Source organism: Paralichthys olivaceus, chromosome 9, assembly GCF_024713975.1.
Source record: "Paralichthys olivaceus isolate ysfri-2021 chromosome 9, ASM2471397v2, whole genome shotgun sequence".
NCBI classification, from domain to species: Eukaryota; Metazoa; Chordata; class Actinopteri; order Pleuronectiformes; family Paralichthyidae; genus Paralichthys; species Paralichthys olivaceus.
In genome coordinates this window covers 26,727,268-26,747,570 of record NC_091101.1, presented here as the reverse complement: position 1 = coordinate 26,747,570, position 20,303 = coordinate 26,727,268, and the positions used below count along the sequence as shown (strand labels likewise).

General features: G+C 41.8%; 1 protein-coding gene and 1 long non-coding RNA gene across 2 annotated transcripts; one reads left to right on the top strand and one right to left on the bottom strand.

Annotated features, from left to right (window-relative positions):
• On the top strand, window positions 1-16,130 carry ccdc69 (coiled-coil domain containing 69). The gene is made up of 9 exons (XM_069531600.1): window positions 1-212; window positions 8,451-8,514; window positions 9,997-10,175; window positions 10,563-10,650; window positions 13,485-13,558; window positions 13,734-13,835; window positions 13,997-14,116; window positions 14,200-14,297; window positions 14,713-16,130. The coding sequence occupies exons 1-9, from the start codon at window positions 192-194 to the stop codon at window positions 14,879-14,881; spliced, it is 915 nt and encodes a 304-aa protein (XP_069387701.1). The 5' UTR covers window positions 1-191; the 3' UTR covers window positions 14,882-16,130.
• Window positions 2,794-3,547, bottom strand: LOC138411402 (uncharacterized). The gene is made up of 2 exons (XR_011244035.1): window positions 3,186-3,547; window positions 2,794-3,098 (listed from the first exon to the last, which is right to left on the bottom strand). It is a non-coding gene; the product is annotated as an uncharacterized lncRNA (long non-coding RNA).
• Window positions 16,131-20,303: the final 4,173 nt, after the last annotated feature.

Sequence of the window (20,303 nt, the reverse complement as noted above, 5' to 3'; positions counted from 1 at the left end):
TTGCAGGCGGCTGTGGCGGTGCGTTCAAGGACTTTTTTTTCTACTTGAAAGTTGTCAACAGAAGAAGAAGTGAAGGAGAGGAAGAGGAAGAGAGAGAGAGAGAGGAGGAGGTGAAGAAGAAGAAGTGCAGAGAAAGAAAGAGGAGCAGCAGCAGCGGAGAGTGTGAGCAGCTTCCCACCGGAGGAGGAGTGATGGGCTGCGGCCACAGTAAGGTGAGCAGCGGCCTGAGGGGAGCGGGGAGCCGGTGTGTGTCTGTCTGTGTGTGTGTGTGTGTGTCGGGCCTGGAGCCGCTGGAGGTCCCGGAGGTTCAGCGGCTCTCTGAGCAGCAGGAGGCCGACACAGGCTGCTGCTGCTCGGCCTCTGAGCTCGGACCCGTCCGGCCTCATGGAGCTCGTTCTTCTTCTTCTTCACTTTCTAAAGTTGTTCAAGTGGCGCCAAAGAAAAACGCGGTAGTTTTTCTGAACATCTGTTTTTAATCGTGTTTGAACGTTTTCAAGAAAATCAGTGAAATTCATTTCAAATCCTCCAGATGTGAGTCAGAGGACATCCGGGACACTTGTGGATCCTTTCATGTCTTTAATGTGGATTTTATTGTGTTAATGTGACTTTGATCACTTTCTATTGGGACTTTAAAGTGTGTGTGTGTGTGTGTGTGTGTGTGTGTGTGTGTGTGTGTGTGTGTGTGTGTGTGTGTGTGTGTGTGTGAGAGAGAGAGAGAGAGAGAGAGAGAGAGAGAGAGAGACTGTGTGAGGTCTCTGATGCTGTGATTCTTTGCGTATTCACACTGTTGTAGTCGTGTGTTAACAGTATGAATGTGTGTTGTAGTTGTGTGTTGTATATTAACAGTATGAATGTGTGTTGTAGTTGTGTGTTGTGTATTAACAGTATGAATGTGTGTTGTAGTCGTGTGTTGTGTGTTAACAGTAGAGTGTGTGTTGTAGTTGTGTGTTGTGTATTAACAGTATGAATGTGTGTTGTATATTAACAGTAGAATGTGTGTTGTAGTTGTGTGTTGTGTATTAACAGTATGAATGTGTGTTGTAGTTGTGTGTTGTGTATTAACAGTATGAATGTGTGTTGTAGTTGTGTGTTGTGTATTAACAGTATGAATGTGTGTTGTAGTTGTGTGTTGTATATTAACAGTAGAATGTGTGTTGTAGTTGTGTGTTGTGTATTAACAGTATGAATGTGTGTTGTAGTCGTGTGTTGTGTGTTAACAGTATGAATGTGTGTTGTAGTCGTGTGTTGTGTGTTAACAGTATGAATGTGTGTTGTAGTCGTGTGTTGTGTGTTAACAGTATGAATGTGTGTTGTAGTCGTGTGTTGTGTGTTAACAGTATGAATGTGTGTTGTAGTTGTGTGTTAACATTATGAATGTGTGTTGTAGTCGTGTGTTGTGTGTTAACAGTATGAATGTGTGTTGTAGTCGTGTGTTGTGTGTTAACAGTATGAATGTGTGTTGTAGTCGTGTGTTGTGTATTAACAGTAGAATGTGTGTTGTAGTCGTGTGTTAACAGTATGAATGTGTGTTGTAGTCGTGTGTTGTGTGTTAACAGTATGAATGTGTGTTGTAGTTGTGTGTTGTGTATTAACAGTATGAATGTGTGTTGTAGTCGTGTGTTGTGTGTTAACAGTATGAATGTGTGTTGTAGTTGTGTGTTGTGTATTAACAGTATGAATGTGTGTTGTAGTCGTGTGTTGTGTGTTAACAGTATGAATGTGTGTTGTAGTCGTGTGTTGTGTGTTAACAGTATAAATGTGTGTTGTAGTCGTGTGTTGTGTGTTAACAGTATGAATGTGTGTTGTAGTCGTGTGTTGTATATTAACAGTAGAATGTGTGTTGTAGTCGTGTGTTGTGTGTTAACAGTATGAATGTGTGTTGTAGTCGTGTGTTGTGTATTAACAGTAGAATGTGTGTTGTAGTCGTGTGTTGTGTGTTAACAGTATGAATGTGTGTTGTAGTCGTGTGTTGTGTATTAACAGTAGAATGTGTGTTGTAGTCGTGTGTTGTGTGTTAACAGTATGAATGTGTGTTGTAGTCGTGTGTTGTGTATTAACAGTAGAATGTGTGTTGTAGTCGTGTGTTGTGTGTTAACAGTATGAATGTGTGTTGTAGTTGTGTATCAGCAGGATCAGCTGTTGTCCTCCTGCAGTTATTGATAGAGGGTGAGCAGCAGTCGAGGCCTCATGTTGCTCAGCAGTTTCCAAACGGAGGATTTGTGTGATTGCATCAGTAAATAGTGAATCTTGTTCAATCCTTATTAAATCCATTGTTGCAGCTGAGCTGTGTGACGCTCTCAGCTGAACGCTGCAGTGACTGTGTGCTCTCAATAACAAGTGTCTATACGTTAAGATCCATTTATATAAACCGAAAAACTCTCTGAACATTCAACTTGAAAAGCAGCTATGAGCTTATTTTCTATAACAGCTGCAGTGTGAATCTGACTCGTATAGACAACAGGACGATGAATATATACAAGTGCTGACTCTCCTCTGTTTGCGTTACTATGTTGATAGTTGCTGCTGAACCTGTTCACTGCTTTTATTCTGAAACCAGCGTGAACAAGATCTTAATAATAATAATGAAAGGCTCCATCGACTGTAATAACGAGATGAAGCCTGAATATCTGCAAGACCAACACGGCCATCTTGCTAATTACATAGTGTATGTGGCCTCGTCTGTGAAGTGGAGATCATCTCAGCTGTCAATCATGACGTCTGTTTTCAAATCAAGTAACTTAAAAACCAAACTGATCAGAAACTTGAACAAACATCAGTGAGATGAGCACGAGCTGAAATGACACAAACATTTATTTAATGTCTACTTTGATTATTTTAGTTCATGTCCCATCTGCTAACATGGAGGTTCTTGGGTGCTTTAATTAAAATGTCCTCGACCTCCGGGTGTTTCAATGAAACCAGAACAGAAGCCGAGCAGTTTTAAAAGCTGTTACATAACCTGAAATCCAGCTGACCTTCCATCAGCTCAGAATAAACTGTGACTGGTCGGAGCGGCTCTGAGGTCACTGAGGTCACTGAGGCTGGACACAACACACATGAACACAACACTGGACACAACACACCTGGACACAACACACCTGGACACAACACACCTGGACACAACACACCTGAACACAACACTGGACACAACACACCTGAACACAACACACATGAACACAACACACATGAACACAGCACTGAACACAACAAACCTGAACACAACACTGAACACAACAAACCTGAACACAACACACATGAACACAACAAACATGAACACAACACACCTGAACACAACACACATGAACACAACACACATGAACACAACACTGAACACAACACACCTGAACACAACACACATGAACACAGCACTGAACACAACACTGAACACAACACTGAACACAACACTGAACACAACACACCTGAACACAACACACATGAACACAACACTGAACACAACACACATGAACACAACAATGAACACAACACACCTGAACACAACACACCTGAACAAAACACACATGAACACAACACTGAACACAACACTGAACACAACACAAATACTATTTATATACTAATTATATACTTTATGTTCTTTAACTACTTTATTGTCTTTATAAACTTTATGAACTTTATGGTCTTTATAAACTTTATGTTCTTTATAAACTTTATGTTCTTTATGGTCTTTATAAACCTTATGTTCTTTATAAACTTTATGGTCTTTATAAACCTTATGTTCTTTATAAACTTTATGTTCTTTATAAACTTTATGGTCTTTATAAACTTTATGTCCTTTATAAACCTTATATTCTTTATAAACTTTATGGTCTTTATAAACTTTATGGTCTTTATAAACTTTATATTCTTTATAAACTTTATGGTCTTTATAAACTTTATGGTCTTTATAAACTTTATGGTCTTTATAAACTTTATGTCCTTTATAAATTTTATGGTCTTTATAAACTTTATGGTCTCTATAAACTTTATGTCCTTTATAAACCTTATGTTCTTTATAAACTTTATGGTCTTTATAAACTTTATGTCCTTTATAAACTTTATGGTCTTTATAAACTTTATGGTCTTTATAAACCTTATGTTCTTTATAAACTTTATGTCCTTTATAAACTTTATGGTCTTTATAAACCTTATGTTCTTTATAAACTTTATGGTCTTTATAAACTTTATGTCCTTTATAAACCTTATGTTCTTTATAAACTTTATGGTCTTTATAAACTTTATGTCCTTTATAAACTTTATGGTCTTTATAAACTTTATGGTCTTTATAAACTTTATGTCCTTTATAAACTTTATGGTCTTTATAAACTTTATGGTCTTTATAAACTTTATGGTCTTTATAAACTTTATGGTCTTTATAAACTTTATGTCCTTTATAAACTTTATGGTCTTTATAAACTTTATGTCCTTTATAAACTTTATGGTCTTTATAAACTTTATGGTCTTTATAAACTTTATGGTCTTTATAAACTTTATGGTCTTTATAAACTTTATGGTCTTTATAAACTTTATGTCCTTTATAAACCTTATGTTCTTTATAAACTTTATGGTCTTTATAAACTTTATGTCCTTTATAAACTTTATGGTCTTTATAAACTTTATGGTCTTTATAAACTTTATGTCCTTTATAAACTTTATGGTCTTTATAAACTTTATGGTCTTTATAAACTTTATGGTCTTTATAAACCTTATGTTCTTTATAAACTTTATGGTCTTTATAAACTTTATGGTCTTTATAAACTTCCGTCCTGTGATGACCTGTAAACAAAGTTTAAGTTGTGTCACTAATCGATGTCGTCCTTTGATCAGTAATAATCAACTCTGATAAGTTATCAGACGTCTGTGATCTGGTCTCGGTGACATCATCCCGACCTTTTGTGTTTTGGTCAAAGTTCCCGATGCAGCAGCTGCTCTTTAAATCATGTGTACTTTATTCTCTCACTGTGTGAGGAAGTGGAGTCGTCCTGGGGTTCAACCTGTGGGTGGGGACCCTGCAGAGGTCATGAGGTTGTCCCCTGTCGTCTCTCTCTTCTTGGAGCTGAGACTCTCTGAGTCTCTGGACTCGCTCCGACGGGCTGACATCACCATGAGTGATTCAGGGCAGCACTCAATATTTTGCTGTTGCCGTGGTAATGTAAATATATTCTGAATTCAGCCTCAGATAAAGAGTCACATGGAGGTCTGAGGCCCTCGGGATCTGGGATCTGGAATCTGGGCTCCGGGCCGAGGACAGAACGTCACATGATGTTTTCTGCTCCTCTGGAAACTGAGGAAGAGAGCTCAGCTGCTCAGGTGTTTTATTTCTCTCACCTGAGGAACCTCATTATCAACTCTTTTAACGTCTACATCTTTAGGTTTGTTTATGTGTTGAAGCAGTGAGGGATGATGGGAGTGTTCTTCCTTCAGTGTTGACGGTTCAGGAGGTTTTTATCTGACCTCCTCAGTCGTCTCTTCCTCCAAAACAAACAGTGAATAAAGCAGCTAAATGATAAATGACTGGAAACTTTCAGTTCTTGCAGATTTTAGGTGTTTTAATGACGGAATATTAGAATTTTAAATTAAAAATAACATTTGGACATTTTCTGACATTTGGACATTTTCTGATTCCCCCTCTGACTCTAATGAGAGTTTCTGTCTTTAATGGACTTTAACGCAGCTCGTAATTCTTCAAACGGAGAAAGAATAAAGTGAATCACACCACAGCAGTTGTTTCTCTATAGATTCTATTTAATGACCTGACTCTGAAACGTTTTCTTATCTTTCTACTTTTCCTCCTCATAAAAGACGAAGCGGTTCAAGCTACAGTCGAATGTTTGGAATTTTTTGTCTGCAGGAAGGACCTGAGACATTTGACACGTTCGAGCTGCCGTTCGTCTCCGTGTGTGAGTTGAACCTCAGAGATTCTTCACAGGACGTTAAATCTCGACCCTTCTCGACTAGTCCCAGAATATTTGAAACAGTCACACAGCTCATGATGACAAAAGAAGACGGAGAAGCAGATAAAATCAAAGCGCAATAAATCTGAGGTTGAGGTTTGAGGTCAAAGTCATAAAGTTTGAAGTGTCTCACATCCAGTTCCACTTTATTCTGTTGTGCTGTTTTTTTTCCCAAAGGATGAAAACACTCATTAATGCAGAAACATGTTTGTTACTCACACACACACACACACACACAATCAGGAGCTTTTATTTTGAAAGAATGGGAGCTGATCACAGTCAGTCCTGCTGCTTTTATTTTGACAGTTTGATAATAAACATTTATCGGCTCAGAACCCGCACACGATCGTGAACAGACTGATTTGTGTATGGGACCAGATTTCTCGTCTGTCATTATGTCTGTGAGGGTGTGGTCGTCTGTATGTTGACGCTCTGTCGTCTCCTCTCACCAGTGTTCGTCTGAGGAATCACAGGACGTTTCCTGTTGAGGGGGAAAGGTCAGAGGTCACTTGTTCTGCTCCGACCATGTGAATGTGCTGTTGACCAACAGACAGTGGAGTCATGTGTGTGTCGTCGAATGTGGTGATGTGTCATCATCCTGTGTTGGATGTAATGAGTATGACATCACATCCTGTGGGTGGACGCTGACTCTTTGTCTTTATGATTGTTTCAGCTCCGCTTGTGTGGCCGTGTTTGTTTCACCATTTTTACTTTGTGATTTAAAATATCGGTTTATTTCACCATCACTCACACAGGGGGCCTCAGCTCCTCCCACAGTGGTTTGAATCAGCCAATGAGGTGACGCCTGTGAAACCTCTGCAGAAAGTAAATCTGCTCTCGGAAACTTTTTTCTTCGCGGTGAAACGAAACGTTCAGCTGCATTCAGGTGAAGAGTTGAACGAACAGACGAGAGGAGCCTCTGCTGTGATTTACTGCTGTTTTAAAAATGAGGCCCCCCCTCCGCACACACACACACACGCACACACACACACACACACACACACACACTAAAACTGAAACACTCATCCCACCAGGAGTCGGACGTCTCCTCCCAGAGTCATGTTTAACCAGAGAGATTTATTGTTTCAGCTCCAAGTACAAATAAAGTCAGTGTCCAGTTTATAAGTGTTTAAACAGTGTGTGTGTGTCTGTGTGTGTGTGTGTGTGTGTGTTTTAGGGTGTGTGTGTTTGGCTTCACTGACAGCCCTGAGTAGTTGTGAGGCAACACACTAAACATTTCATTGTGTTTAGTCAAGGCTTGTGCACATTGTGCATTTGTGGAACACGTGAGTGATTTATCAATTTTTAAAATCCTAAGACTTTATTTTCTTAGTTTCAATATTTATGTGTCAACCTTTGTGACGATAAATAAAGAACGACATGACAGCTTCAAAAACTGAAGCCAAAGCCTCTGGAGGTACCGCCCATACATGTGCATGACCAATCAGGAGCCAGTGTCAGCTGTCAATCATGACGTCTATAACGTTGAATAACTGATTCAAACCAAACTGATCAGAAACACCTGAACAAACATCAGAGAGAGAAGAACGAGCTGAACTGACAGAAACATCTTTAAGCATTTATTTAACGTCTGCTTTGATTCTTATAGTTTGGTCCATGTCCCATCTGCTAACATGGAGGAGGAGGGTTTATGATCTATACTGCAGCCAGACACCAGGGGGCGACCAGATGATTTGGCTTCACTTCTCGGAGCTGCCATGTCGTCCATCTTTATTGACAGTTGAAGGTTGAACAGAATAAAGTGTCATGTCCCTCAGAGGAGGAAGCTGCTGAAGCTTTTTAGTTTGGGACGTTTTGTCGCATGAAGACACTTGAAGGTTTTTGATTTTCTGGGATTTGATCAATTTTGAAATAATAACTGAGATGAAACGTGGCCTGTTGTTGTGGAGGAGGAACGTTGGTCTGTGATCAGCAGCGTGAACAGACAGTCGACCTGTTGTCAGTCGTTATGTAACGTTCACAGACTGAAGTCAGTCATGTGGAGACTAATGAGAGGGAAGCTGGCAGCTCAGAGTCCGACCTCCATCAGCAGCTTTCATAACAAAACTCAACGCTCCACTGTAAACCAGACCTGGACCAGGACTCTGCTGCTGACGGGGCTCCGAGGGGCCCCACGGGTAGAACAACGTCAGGCTCACTTCCTCCCAGCAGCCCCTGCTTCATGTTCCTGTCAGGTTCTTGTTGTTGGGGCTCTGATCTGATGTGTGGATTTTAACAGTTGCTAACACTTCCTGTTCACATTCCATGACCAGTGTATGTGAACGGTCATGTGACGTGTGTGTTAGTGTTGAATAATTAATCTGGGTGGGTGTGGTTTCAGTTTTAAAGTTAAACATCAGTGTGGGCGGAGCCTTTGAGTCCACACTGTGTATGAATATGAATTATTTCAGAAGACGATGACAAACTGATTCTGTTCGTAATGTTTGTTGATGACGTTGCTGAAACTTTCTTTCCATCTTCTTCTCTTCCTGTCGTTATCAGAAGAAAAGCAAAGGCAAGAAGGGAGAGAAGAGCCAGAAACACAAGAGCGGCCGAGATGACGGAGGTGAGTTTCATCTACTCGTGTTTATCAGTTCTCATCACGGCCTCACTTCCTGTTTCCTTCTCTTGTTTTCTGAAACCTGGGTTGTGGTTTGATTTCACTTCATTCATCACGTCAGCACATTATTCACAGAGTCTGGAGGTTCAGGTTATTGAGGATGTTCTCTGGATAGGTTTAGTTGTGATTAAGAAGGTTCTAGAGGTTCTTTAGGTTCTTTAGGTTCATCTTTCTCTGAGCTTCTCAGGACAGTTTTAGTCATTAAGAAGGTTCTGGTCCTTTTCAGAGGTTGTGGTCATCAGTGAGGAGGTTCTGGATGTTCTCTAGGAAGGTTCTTGAGGCTGTTATGGTTCTTCAGACAATCATGTTTCTTTATGGGATTTTAAGGTTCTCCAGGAGGTTTAACACCTTGAGGAGACTCAACACATGATGAAGAGAACTTAAGAAGTTCTGGAAGCTTGTGATTGAAAATCTCATTCTGGACACTTTCTCTTGAATTAGACAGAGCGACAACCTGTAAACCTCCGTCCTCACTGATCATCATGGAGAATTTGTAAAAGTTGCAGTAATTGTTAGTTGCAGATCTACACCGACGTGTTTATAAGCTGTTGGAGTTTCCCCAGAACAACCCCCCCCGAGTCAGCTGACAGAAAGACATGAGAGGTGACGACGGGTTAAAGAGGAAGAGAGGAAGAGAGGAAGAAGAGGAAGAACAGAGGAAGAACAGAGGAAGAAGAGAGGGAAGAGAAGTTTGATTGAGCCTCTGCTGTTTATGAGCAGTTTAAACAGCAGCACAGAACCAGTCATTCACAGAGGAGCAGGCTGTCGTCACCTGCCTGTGAGTCACTCAGGAACCTGCAGCTGATCATCATCTGTTTTTTAGGGTCGGACAATAAATACATTTGTGTTTCAGATATGTATCACGTGTGAACACGGCTTCACGTGTAAACTGTAGAACATCACGTCCGCCCCTCACGTCTTCGCTGGTCCTCACGGGGTTAGAGGTTTAGAATAAGCAGAGACAGAATCTGTTTTGTCAATGAGCGTCCTCACAACTATAGAAAGACAAACCTGTGTGTGTGTGTGTGTGATCATGTTTCAACACGTCGATGATGTAACTGCAAAGTTGAAATTTAATTACAGTCACAAACGCTTCCTGCCTGCCTGCCTGCCTGCCTGCCTGCGTGCGTGCGTGCGTGCGTGTGTGTTTCCATGATGATGACATTATATCTTTGTGCAGTTGTGCGTTAACCCCTGAGGAGACAGAAACAATCTTTTTAATATAAAATCACCTTAAACTCAACAATTCACGATATCTAGAGATGTTGATAATTAATCGATTCGTTGCTGTTAAAAGTTACATTGATTTACTAAATATGCTGCAGTTTTCTGCAGTACCTGACTGTGCCACTAGGCGGAGTCTCTCCCTGTTGAACGGTTACTCGTGTGTTTGAATCCAGCGCCTGCGTGTGATTGGTTTGTTTGCAGGTAAAAGTGCGTCAGGTGAGCAGGACGTCTTCCTGGAGAAGCAGCTGGAGCGCTTCGAGTGGCAGCTGAGGATTTTAAAGGAAGTGCTCTTGGCCAATGGGAACTCGGAGAGGGCGGAGCTTCTGAAAGACCATGCCGACGTAGACGTGTGCGCCCTCGTCCTGAGCATCCTCGATAAGGTGATTGACTGCAACTGTGAATGTTCGTTATTGGTCAGTTTCTGTCTCCATTAAACTTTTGTTCTATGAAACGTCCAAAATGAGAAACAAACCGAGGAGACGGCTTTTGTTCAACAGAAATAAATGAATTGTCTGGTTTCATTTTCTGGAGAAATAAAAAATAAAGAAGCTTCAGTTTAACTTCATGTGACAGAAAAGCATGAAACTCTCTGATCCTACGGATGATTTTTCTTTTTCTTCAATGAAAATGATGTCATATGAATAATGAATTGATTAAAGCAGTCGTCACATCCTGGACGTCTCTGCTTGTTTTATTCTCCTCCGATGTTTTTCAGTGTTCAGATGATAAAGTTTTAATTTTAATCTGGTGTCGTTGTTATTCTTCAGGTGAAAACGGAGACGACAGCAGATTTAAACGTTCTGCACGAACAGAAAAGTCAAAGTGCGACTGAGGAACATGAGAAACTCGTGGAAGGTAAAGTTTTAAAATCTCTTGTAAACGGAAGATGAACCAAACTTTATTTTTTTTCATTAGTTTCATTTCTTGTAAAAACACACGTTACATAAATTCACTTTTATTTGACTTTGTTCAGTTTGTGTTAGGAAAGAAAAGTGTCGCTGACTTGAACGCAGCTTTGAGCCGCAGCCTGTCTGACTGACAGAGTACAAGAGCTCTATAATTAGCATGTTGGCGCTAAGCTAACATGCTAATTATAGTGGAGCTGAGGTGATGAGAGGAATCGAGTCGTGACAGTTTAGAGCTTCAGAGACAGAGAATATATATATAATATATATATTATATATATATATATTATATATATATTCTCTATTCTCTATTCTATATATATTATATATATATAGAATATATATATAATATATATATATACAGAGTTAATACAGGGGTAACACATGAACCATCAGCTGCACTAATGAAGATTAACTGAATATTAAGATTCATCTAAGATAAGAGATTTATTTGACCTTAAACAGAGACATGAACCTGAGCCGACTTTAAGACCTTTACTCTGGCGCCACCCGCAGGACAAACCTCTCACACACTCGATGGAACGTTTTCTGTGGTGTTTTGTTTCTAGTATTTTATACACAGTAACACACACAGTAACACACACAGTAACACACACAGTAACACACAGTAACACACACAGTAACACACAGTAACACACAGTTACACACAGTAACACACACAGTAACACACAGTAACACACAGTTACACACAGTAACACACACAGTAACACACACAGTAACACACACAGTAACACACACAGTAACACACACAGTAACACACAGTTACACACAGTAACACACACAGTAACACACACAGTAACACACACAGTAACACACAGTTACACACAGTAACACACACAGTAACACACACAGTAACACACAGTAACACACACAGTAACACACAGTAACACACACAGTAACACACACAGTAACACACACAGTAACACACACAGTAACACACAGTTACACACAGTAACACACACAGTAACACACAGTAACACACACAGTAACACACAGTTACACACAGTAACACACACAGTAACACACACAGTTACACACAGTAACACACACAGTTACACACAGTAACACACACAGTTACACACAGTAACACACACAGTTACACACAGTTACACACAGTAACACACACAGTAACACACACAGTAACACACAGTTACACACAGTTACACACAGTAACACACAGAGTAACACACACAGTAACACACACAGTAACACACAGTAACACACACAGTTACACACACAGTTACACACAGTTACACACACAGTGACACACACAGTGACACACACAGTAACACACAGTAACACACACAGTAACACACACAGTAACACACACAGTAACACACAGTAACACACAGTTACACACAGTAACACACACAGTAACACACAGTTACACACAGTAACACACACAGTAACACACAGTTACACACAGTAACACACAGTAACACACAGTTACACACAGTTACACACAGTAACACACACAGTAACACACAGTTACACACAGTTACACACAGTAACACACAGTAACACACACAGTAACACACACAGTAACACACAGTAACACACACAGTAACACACAGTTACACACAGTTACACACAGTTACACACAGTAACACACAGTTACACACAGTTACACACAGTAACACACAGTAACACACACAGTAACACACACAGTAACACACAGTAACACACACAGTAACACACACAGTTACACACAGTAACACACAGTTACACACAGTAACACACACAGTAACACACACAGTAACACACAGTTACACACAGTTACACACAGTTACACACAGTAACACACACAGTAACACACAGTTACACACACAGTAACACACACAGTAACACACACAGTAACACACAGTTACACACAGTAACACACAGTAACACACAGTAACACACACAGTAACACACACAGTTACACACAGTAACACACACAGTAACACACAGTTACACACAGTAACACACACAGTTACACACAGTAACACACAGTAACACACAGTAACACACACAGTAACACACACAGTAACACACAGTAACACACACAGTTACACACAGTAACACACAGTAACACACACAGTTACACACAGTAACACACACAGTAACACACAGTAACACACACAGTTACACACAGTAACACACACAGTAACACACAGTTACACACACAGTAACACACACAGTAACACACACAGTAACACACAGTTACACACAGTTACACACAGTAACACACAGTAACACACAGTAACACACACAGTAACACACACAGTTACACACAGTAACACACACAGTAACACACAGTAACACACAGTTACACACAGTAACACACACAGTTACACACAGTAACACACAGTAACACACAGTAACACACACAGTAACACACACAGTAACACACAGTAACACACACAGTTACACACAGTAACACACAGTAACACACACAGTAACACACACAGTAACACACAGTAACACACACAGTTACACACAGTAACACACAGTAACACACACAGTTACACACAGTAACACACAGTAACACACAGTAACACACAGTAACACACAGAGTAACACACACAGTAACACACACAGTAACACACACAGTAACACACACAGTTACACACAGTAACACACAGTAACACACACAGTAACACACACAGTAACACACACAGTAACACACAGTAACACACACAGTAACACACACAGTAACACACAGTAACACACAGTAACACACACAGTAACCACCTGTTCTCTGGATGTCCTTGTTTCCTGCAGAACTGCACAAGAGACACGAACAAGAGAAAAGTCGACTGATGGAAAAGTTTCAAGTCGCTGAAAACGTCCTCAAGGTGAAAACCATTTTTTATTATTATTATTAAAACCAAGACATCGTCCAACAAACTAGACTCATTCACCCGTCAACTGACGCCACCTAGAGGACACAAAGGAAACAGCAGCAACAGTTGGTAATTAATATCTTAATATATCTTTTCTGTAATAACTCTGGTGAGCTTTGTGCTTCAGGGTGAAGTGGACGAGCTGAGAGCAGAGCTGCAGGTTTACAACAAGCTGAAGAAGAGAGCCGAAAATTCCACGTTTAATAAAGACCTGCAGAGAAACATTCAGGTGAGGGGAAGGCTCATTTCTTCAGCTTCACATTTCAAAGTCAAAAAACTCAAAGACTTCATTTCAGTTTGACGTTTCTACTACGACTAAATGTCAAACACCCCGAAAATATTTCCACGTTGTCTGTGCTTCAGTGTCGATCTGTGTTCTGTTCACTCCAGGCACACGGCAGCCCAGGTGCATTCTGGGAGTCTGAGCAGGAGTCTCTGGTGTTCGTCATTGAGATGAAGAGTGAGCGTGTGCAGGAGCAGAGCAGGAAGCTGCAGCAGATGGACGATCTGGTGGGTTCACGGTCGTTCACTTTACTTTACCACCTTTTCTTTTGTTTTTATGAAACGGGTTCATTCGTTTCTTCTCTCGTCAGGTGGAGAAGAATTTGTCGTTAGAAGATCAGATCATCAACATCCTGCAGCAGAACGAGGATCTCAGAGTCCGGATCGACAACTGTCAGACTTTCGCTCAGTACGTGATTTCTCAAAGAACAGTCCGATCAAACCGTGTGATCCGCCTCAATCATTATGCACGAGACATTTTAAAAACTCAGCAACTTTCTAACACGTTTCTCTGAATCCAAAAGTGAATTTATACTCAGGATAAAATGTTAGTGACTTTAAACAAAAACAGGAACAGCACTAAAAACATTATTATTTCATTTTATTCTGTTTCGCTATTATCTTTTCTTCGGTTTTGAATTTTTCTCTTGATTTTGTTTGTAAGTTTCTATGAAGACAAACGTGAAGATCGAGGAAATGAAATGTCGCCTGTTTCTTATCAGAATCAAATAAATGTCACAAACCTAAATGAATTAATTCTGTAACAGAATCCTCAGGAGATCTGGATCCTGAACAACAACTTAAACCTGTTTATTGTTTTCCAGGCAGTTATCAAAGGAGCAGCATGACCTGAAGGTGGCGCTGGAGAGGCAGGCAGCAGTGAACCAGAATCTATCTCAGGAAAAAGAGCAGCTGATGTTCAAGCTGAGACACAGAGACTCGTGTCCGACCATACACCTGCCGGTCATGGTGCAGGAGCTCGCTCCCAGATGACCTCACAGATAAAAACCAGACTGTTTGACTCGAGCTGACGAGCAGTTTGTCTGGTTTCCTCAGACTGGACGAGAGCTGCACGTCCTACCATCCACCAACAGGTGGCATCGTCACGCCGCTGCTGCTCTGGTCCAGCTTTGATTCCACATCAGCGCTCGTTTAAAGTCTGAATACGTCTGTTTGTCTCTGAGCGGCTTCACCACTGAGGGAGGACGGACAACTCACGACCCCTGCTGTCACTGAGGCGCCATTACAGCTGCTCGGCTTCAGCCGATACACGGACTCACAGACCCAGTGAGAAGAGACGTCAGATCGTCTGCAGCTCCACCGATCTGTCGTCTGCTCCTCCAGGTTCTCGCTTCACTCGTGGTTGTGTCACACGTTGTAACGGTTGAAGAACCTGGAAGTGAATCAACTCTCAGATCAAACGTTCAGTCGTGGTCAGTTCATGTTTTAATGCTGCTGATAAGTTCACAGTCTCAGAGACGTCACTTCATCCTCGAGGTCGGGTAAAACCGGACGGTGTGACTGAGCCTCTCGTCCTCGGTTCCCTCAGCGCTCGTTAGTTCCCACAACAAACTCATCTAATCCACCGTTTACTGCAGTTAAGTGTTTTTCTTTTTCTGTGTCGTGTTACGATCGACTCCTGACACAATAATAGACGTAAAGACATCGAGCTGGTTCTGACGATTTCATAGAAACCCGTCGGTTTGGAACTTTTCTCTTTCCCCACGTTGCTGCGTCACTTCAGGTTGTTGACGACAAACCAGAGTTAAAGCAAAGAAACGTCTCGGAGAGAAGAGTGAACCTGAACCTTGAAGTGTTTACAATCCTGCTTTCCACCAGTCTCAGTTTAAAGCATGTTTTAGGGTAAAGAGCGATGATCACACGTTGCCTTTAAAACACTTGATGACTTGATCGAGTTACTTTTTAAAAATGTGAAATATTTCTGACAGTTTATGGGATTTATGGGATGTGATGTTTGAAATTGCCAAAAAAAACCTTGTCAGTGTTTTGACATTTTCTCCTTATGCACGAGCACTTTGACCAGTTTTTCACCTGGAGTTTGGATAAGAGAGATTTTTCCATGTTGTATAGTTCCGAACTTTTTCAGCTTCTTACTTGTAGCAAAGTATTTTATCTTTTTCTCGGTTGGTTTAAAGTCCAGCTGTTTGTTTTCAGCGTGTCTTAGCTACACGTAGTCATATTTTGTTGTTTTGGGCTTGACTAAATAAAAAACTGAACCTCATCACAAGTCTTAATTTCTTCACTCATTAAAGACGCCTCGAGTCCTGAGAGATGACATCACATCCTGTAAACACACGAGTCATATCTGAACATGCCTCGTCTCACCACTCGCACCAACCACCAGTTTGTTTACATTTAAATATTATTTCTATTCTTCTTTTAATTTCCCTCTAACAACTTTCCTGATGTCTGTTGTTTAACTTTCCTCTTCGCTGCTGCAACGCAGCTAATGTCCCCGGAAATAATGAGATCTCGTTTTACCTCATCAGAGGTCTGTGAATGGTCATCCAGGTGAAACTCCGCCTCTCCACTACTGACAGCTGTGATTGGCTCCAGCCCCTCCCTCCACTCTTCTCAGAATAACCCCCCCACCTCACATATCAGTGTCTGTCACAACACCTGACTTTAACTCTGCGACAGTTTATAATCGATAGACTTTGATCCGGATCAGGAGCTGGACAGATAGTTTCTCTGACAACAAAGAGTCTGAGGCTTTTACTCTGTTTCAGATCCTGATGTGAACAAACCAGGTTCAACACTTTCCTGGATTCTGATTGGATCTGAGTTCTTGGTTTTTGTTTGGAGGAAACTTCCTGTTTCATCTTCTGTCTCTGACCAGGTTGTGCAGAATGTGTGCTCCACTAGAGGGCAGCAGAGGACTGTAGAGGTGAAGAGAAGCGTGACCTTTGACCCAGCTCCATCTCTCCACCTCAGAATCTCCTGATGATCGACTGAGATCAAATCAAGAAATATCCTCAGGACCAGTCGACGCTCGTGACACCACACGATTCACCGACACGCTCTTATGAAGGGACACATCTGGAGAGATGGGGATCGAACCACCGACCCTCAGGTGATCACACCCACTCTCCCTCTTGAGCGTCAGCTGCCCACAGATCACACAAACACAGAAGAATGAAATCCTGTACATTCCCTCTGGGGGGCGCTGCAGCACAGAGCACTAAAGTATAAAGAGAAGATTTCACTTCAATATTCAAATGAAATATAATATTTCTATGAAAATGAACAATCATCTGAGATGCTCCTGCTCCTCTGAGATGTTCCTGAGATGTTCCTGCTCCTCTGAGATGTTCCTGCTCCTCTGAGATGTTCCTGCTCCTCTGAGATGCTCCTGAGATGTTCCTGCTCCTCTGAGGAGGAATCCTGCTTTATTTTTGTTACTGAACGGAAACTTTCTCATTGTAATATTTTTACTCAGATAATAATATAAACTCACAGTAACCGGTGTACAGCAGTAACACGCTGGAGTTGAGCTATAATATTAGATTGTACAGGTATTTATCTTTTATAAATATTGTGTAAAAACCACAAACTTTCTTTCAGTTTTCCATTTGCAGAATTAAAACCTGTGGAACCAGATCTGTGGACAGTCACAGTGAAAAGGGCTTTGATAAAATATCATCTAATGTTATTTAATATAGATTTGTCAATTTAACCTGAATGAAACTGACCTGAATCTGTAAAATCTTAATGTTTTACCTTTGTGTGTGTGTGTGTGTGTGTGTGTGTGTGTGTGTGTGTGTGTGTGTGTGTGTGTGTGTGTGTGTGTAGAAGTGCTGTGCGGATGTAAAGGGATCAGTGTGTCAGTGGCTGTTTGACAAACTGAGACAATACCTGAAACCTGCAGGTCAGCCCCTGCTGAGTGTGTGTGTGTCTGTGTGTGTGTGTGTGTGTGTGTGTGTGTGTGTGTGTGTGTGTGTTAGCTATGGGTCAAAGCCTCTGCTGTCATGTCACAGTGTTCCCATGGCACTTCACAGCCACCTGGAAACACCTGAAGCAGAGAAGAGTGTGTGTGTGTGTGTGTGTGTGTGTGTGTGTGTGTGTGTGTGTGTGTGTGTGTGTGTGTGTGCGTGCGTGCGCGCGCGTGCGTGTGTGTGTGCGTGCGATGGAGGAACTGAGCCTCAGTCAGTCTCATGTTTTATCTTTGGAGTAAAAAACTAAAATAATGTTTATTTTGATATATTTCTGTCGCTGAGTTTTCAAACCTGCAGAATTTAAATTTCTTTAATTTCTTTTATTTGATGTATTTCACCTGTTGGTGGCGTCATATCCTCTCTGTGCATGTGTCAGTGTTTGTCTGGAGTGTAAATCACATTTTTTACATCTGGGTGGTTTTTATCTCTGTGTTTGAAGCAGATGAAGGATTTTAGTCGTCGGACGTCTGGATCTGAAGTTTTCAGAGAAACAAGCGAACGTTAGCAGCAGCTCGACTCCTCAGAGACGAGTCAGAGAAACATGAGTTTAACATGAAGCTGCTTCACTCACTGTCTTCACTGCAGTGAATCAGCTTCTGTTTGTTTTGGAGGAGGAGACGTCTGAGGAGAATCCAGATCAAATCCTCCTGAACCATCAACACTGAAGGAATCTAACCATGAGAAGACTACAGCTCCCATCATCCCTCTCAGTTGATCTGATCTGAATCTCTGGTTCTCTGAGGGAGAACACGACGTCATCTGTGGATCCAGTTTGAGCCTGAAAGCAGCTTCAGGGACAAACATGAAAATGATCCTGAAAACTTCAGAGTCTCGTCTCCTGCTTCAGTTTCATAGTCTCATAGTTTGTGTCTCGCTCCTCCTCCTCCTCCTCTTCGTCATTAGAGCTCTGCAGCGTCCGTCCACTGTATCATGGCCGTTTGTCGCTCGCTCCTCTCTTCGCCTCCTTTCACGTTTCTAAGTGCCCTTTTCACCCTGAGCACAAAGAGCAGAGATTAAAAGTGGAAAAGAGAAATTTGCAGTTATTTCCTGTTAATATCTTTCCCTTGTTGGGCTCTAATGAGAGGAGGCGCCCCTTCACTTTCAAGAGGGCTTAGCAGCAGTTAGCTGGCTCCAGGCTGCGGGACAATAATCACGTTTTAACTCAGCCTCACACCCGAGTCCTCACAATAACTCGCTCCACTTAATTCCTCCTTTCAGAGCCGGCGATAAAACGCCAGAGGCAAAATTAATAGATGCTAATGGCTGCCTCCAATCAAAGCCGAGCGGGATCCAGATCTGCCAGTGAGGCCTATTAATTAACATGGGGGGGGGGCAGGGGGCTCGGCGGTTCACACGGGCCCCGGCAGGGCGGCCCATTGAGGCCGGAGGCAGGGGGGCTTTGTGGAGCCGCTCGGGCCACAATTAGATGTCCCTGAAAGGGCTGCCGTTTGTCCCCCGGGCACCAAAGCTGCACAGGAAGGGCCGAGGCCGCGCTGCGAGGGTCGAACCCGACGCCCGAACGTGTCTGATGGACGCCGTCACAGAGGTGAGGAGGACACGAGTCACAAATCCAGGTCAACAACATGTCTCCATTCACGTTTTCTCTGTGACTCCTGGTGCAGTTTCACATCCAGACTCTTTAAACCAGATTCAAAGACATCCGGCCCCCGACGTGATGTCATCAGTCCTTTGTGGTTTGTGTCTCTTCTTTGACTGGTTTGTTTATATTTTATTTTAATCACAGTTCATCTTCGTTTCTTCTTGAGTCTAGTTTTCGTTGCTTTGCTTCATTTTCCATGTAATTGAATTATTTAAGTTGTTTTGCATTTGTTTCTATTTAAATCTCATGATTATTCTAACTTGACTTGTTTTGCTTCTCTTTGGAATCAACCTGCATCTAAACTTAGTCTCTGTGATCATTAGATTTAGAGGCTGGAGATGAATTTCCTGCCGCAGACGGTGACGTTTCAAACGTCTCGTCTTTAAACGTTTCGTTTTCTCTCCACGTCCACGGGTTAGGGTTAACCCGTCCAGAGAGAGAAAATCTTCACGTTGGAGAAACTGACACCAGAAAATATCTGACACAGTTTTTCATTGTTTATCATTAATTTCTATCAAAACAAAAGTTTAATCTGTTGCATAGGGGACAGTGTCTTCAGTCTGTGTGGACAGTGTCTTCAGTCAGTGGGGACAGTGTCTTCAGTCTGTGTGGACAGTGTGTCTTCAGTCTGTGTGGACACAGTGTGTCTTCAGTCAGTGTGGACAGTGTGTCTTCAGTCTGTGTGGACAGTGTCTTCAGTCTGTGTGGACAGTGTGTCTTCAGTCTGTGTGGACAGTGTGTCTTCAGTCAGTGGGGACAGTGTCTTCAGTCTGTGTGGACACAGTGTGTCTTCAGTCTGTGTGGACACAGTGTGTCTTCAGTCTGTGTGGACAGTGTCTTCAGTCTGTGTTGACAGTGT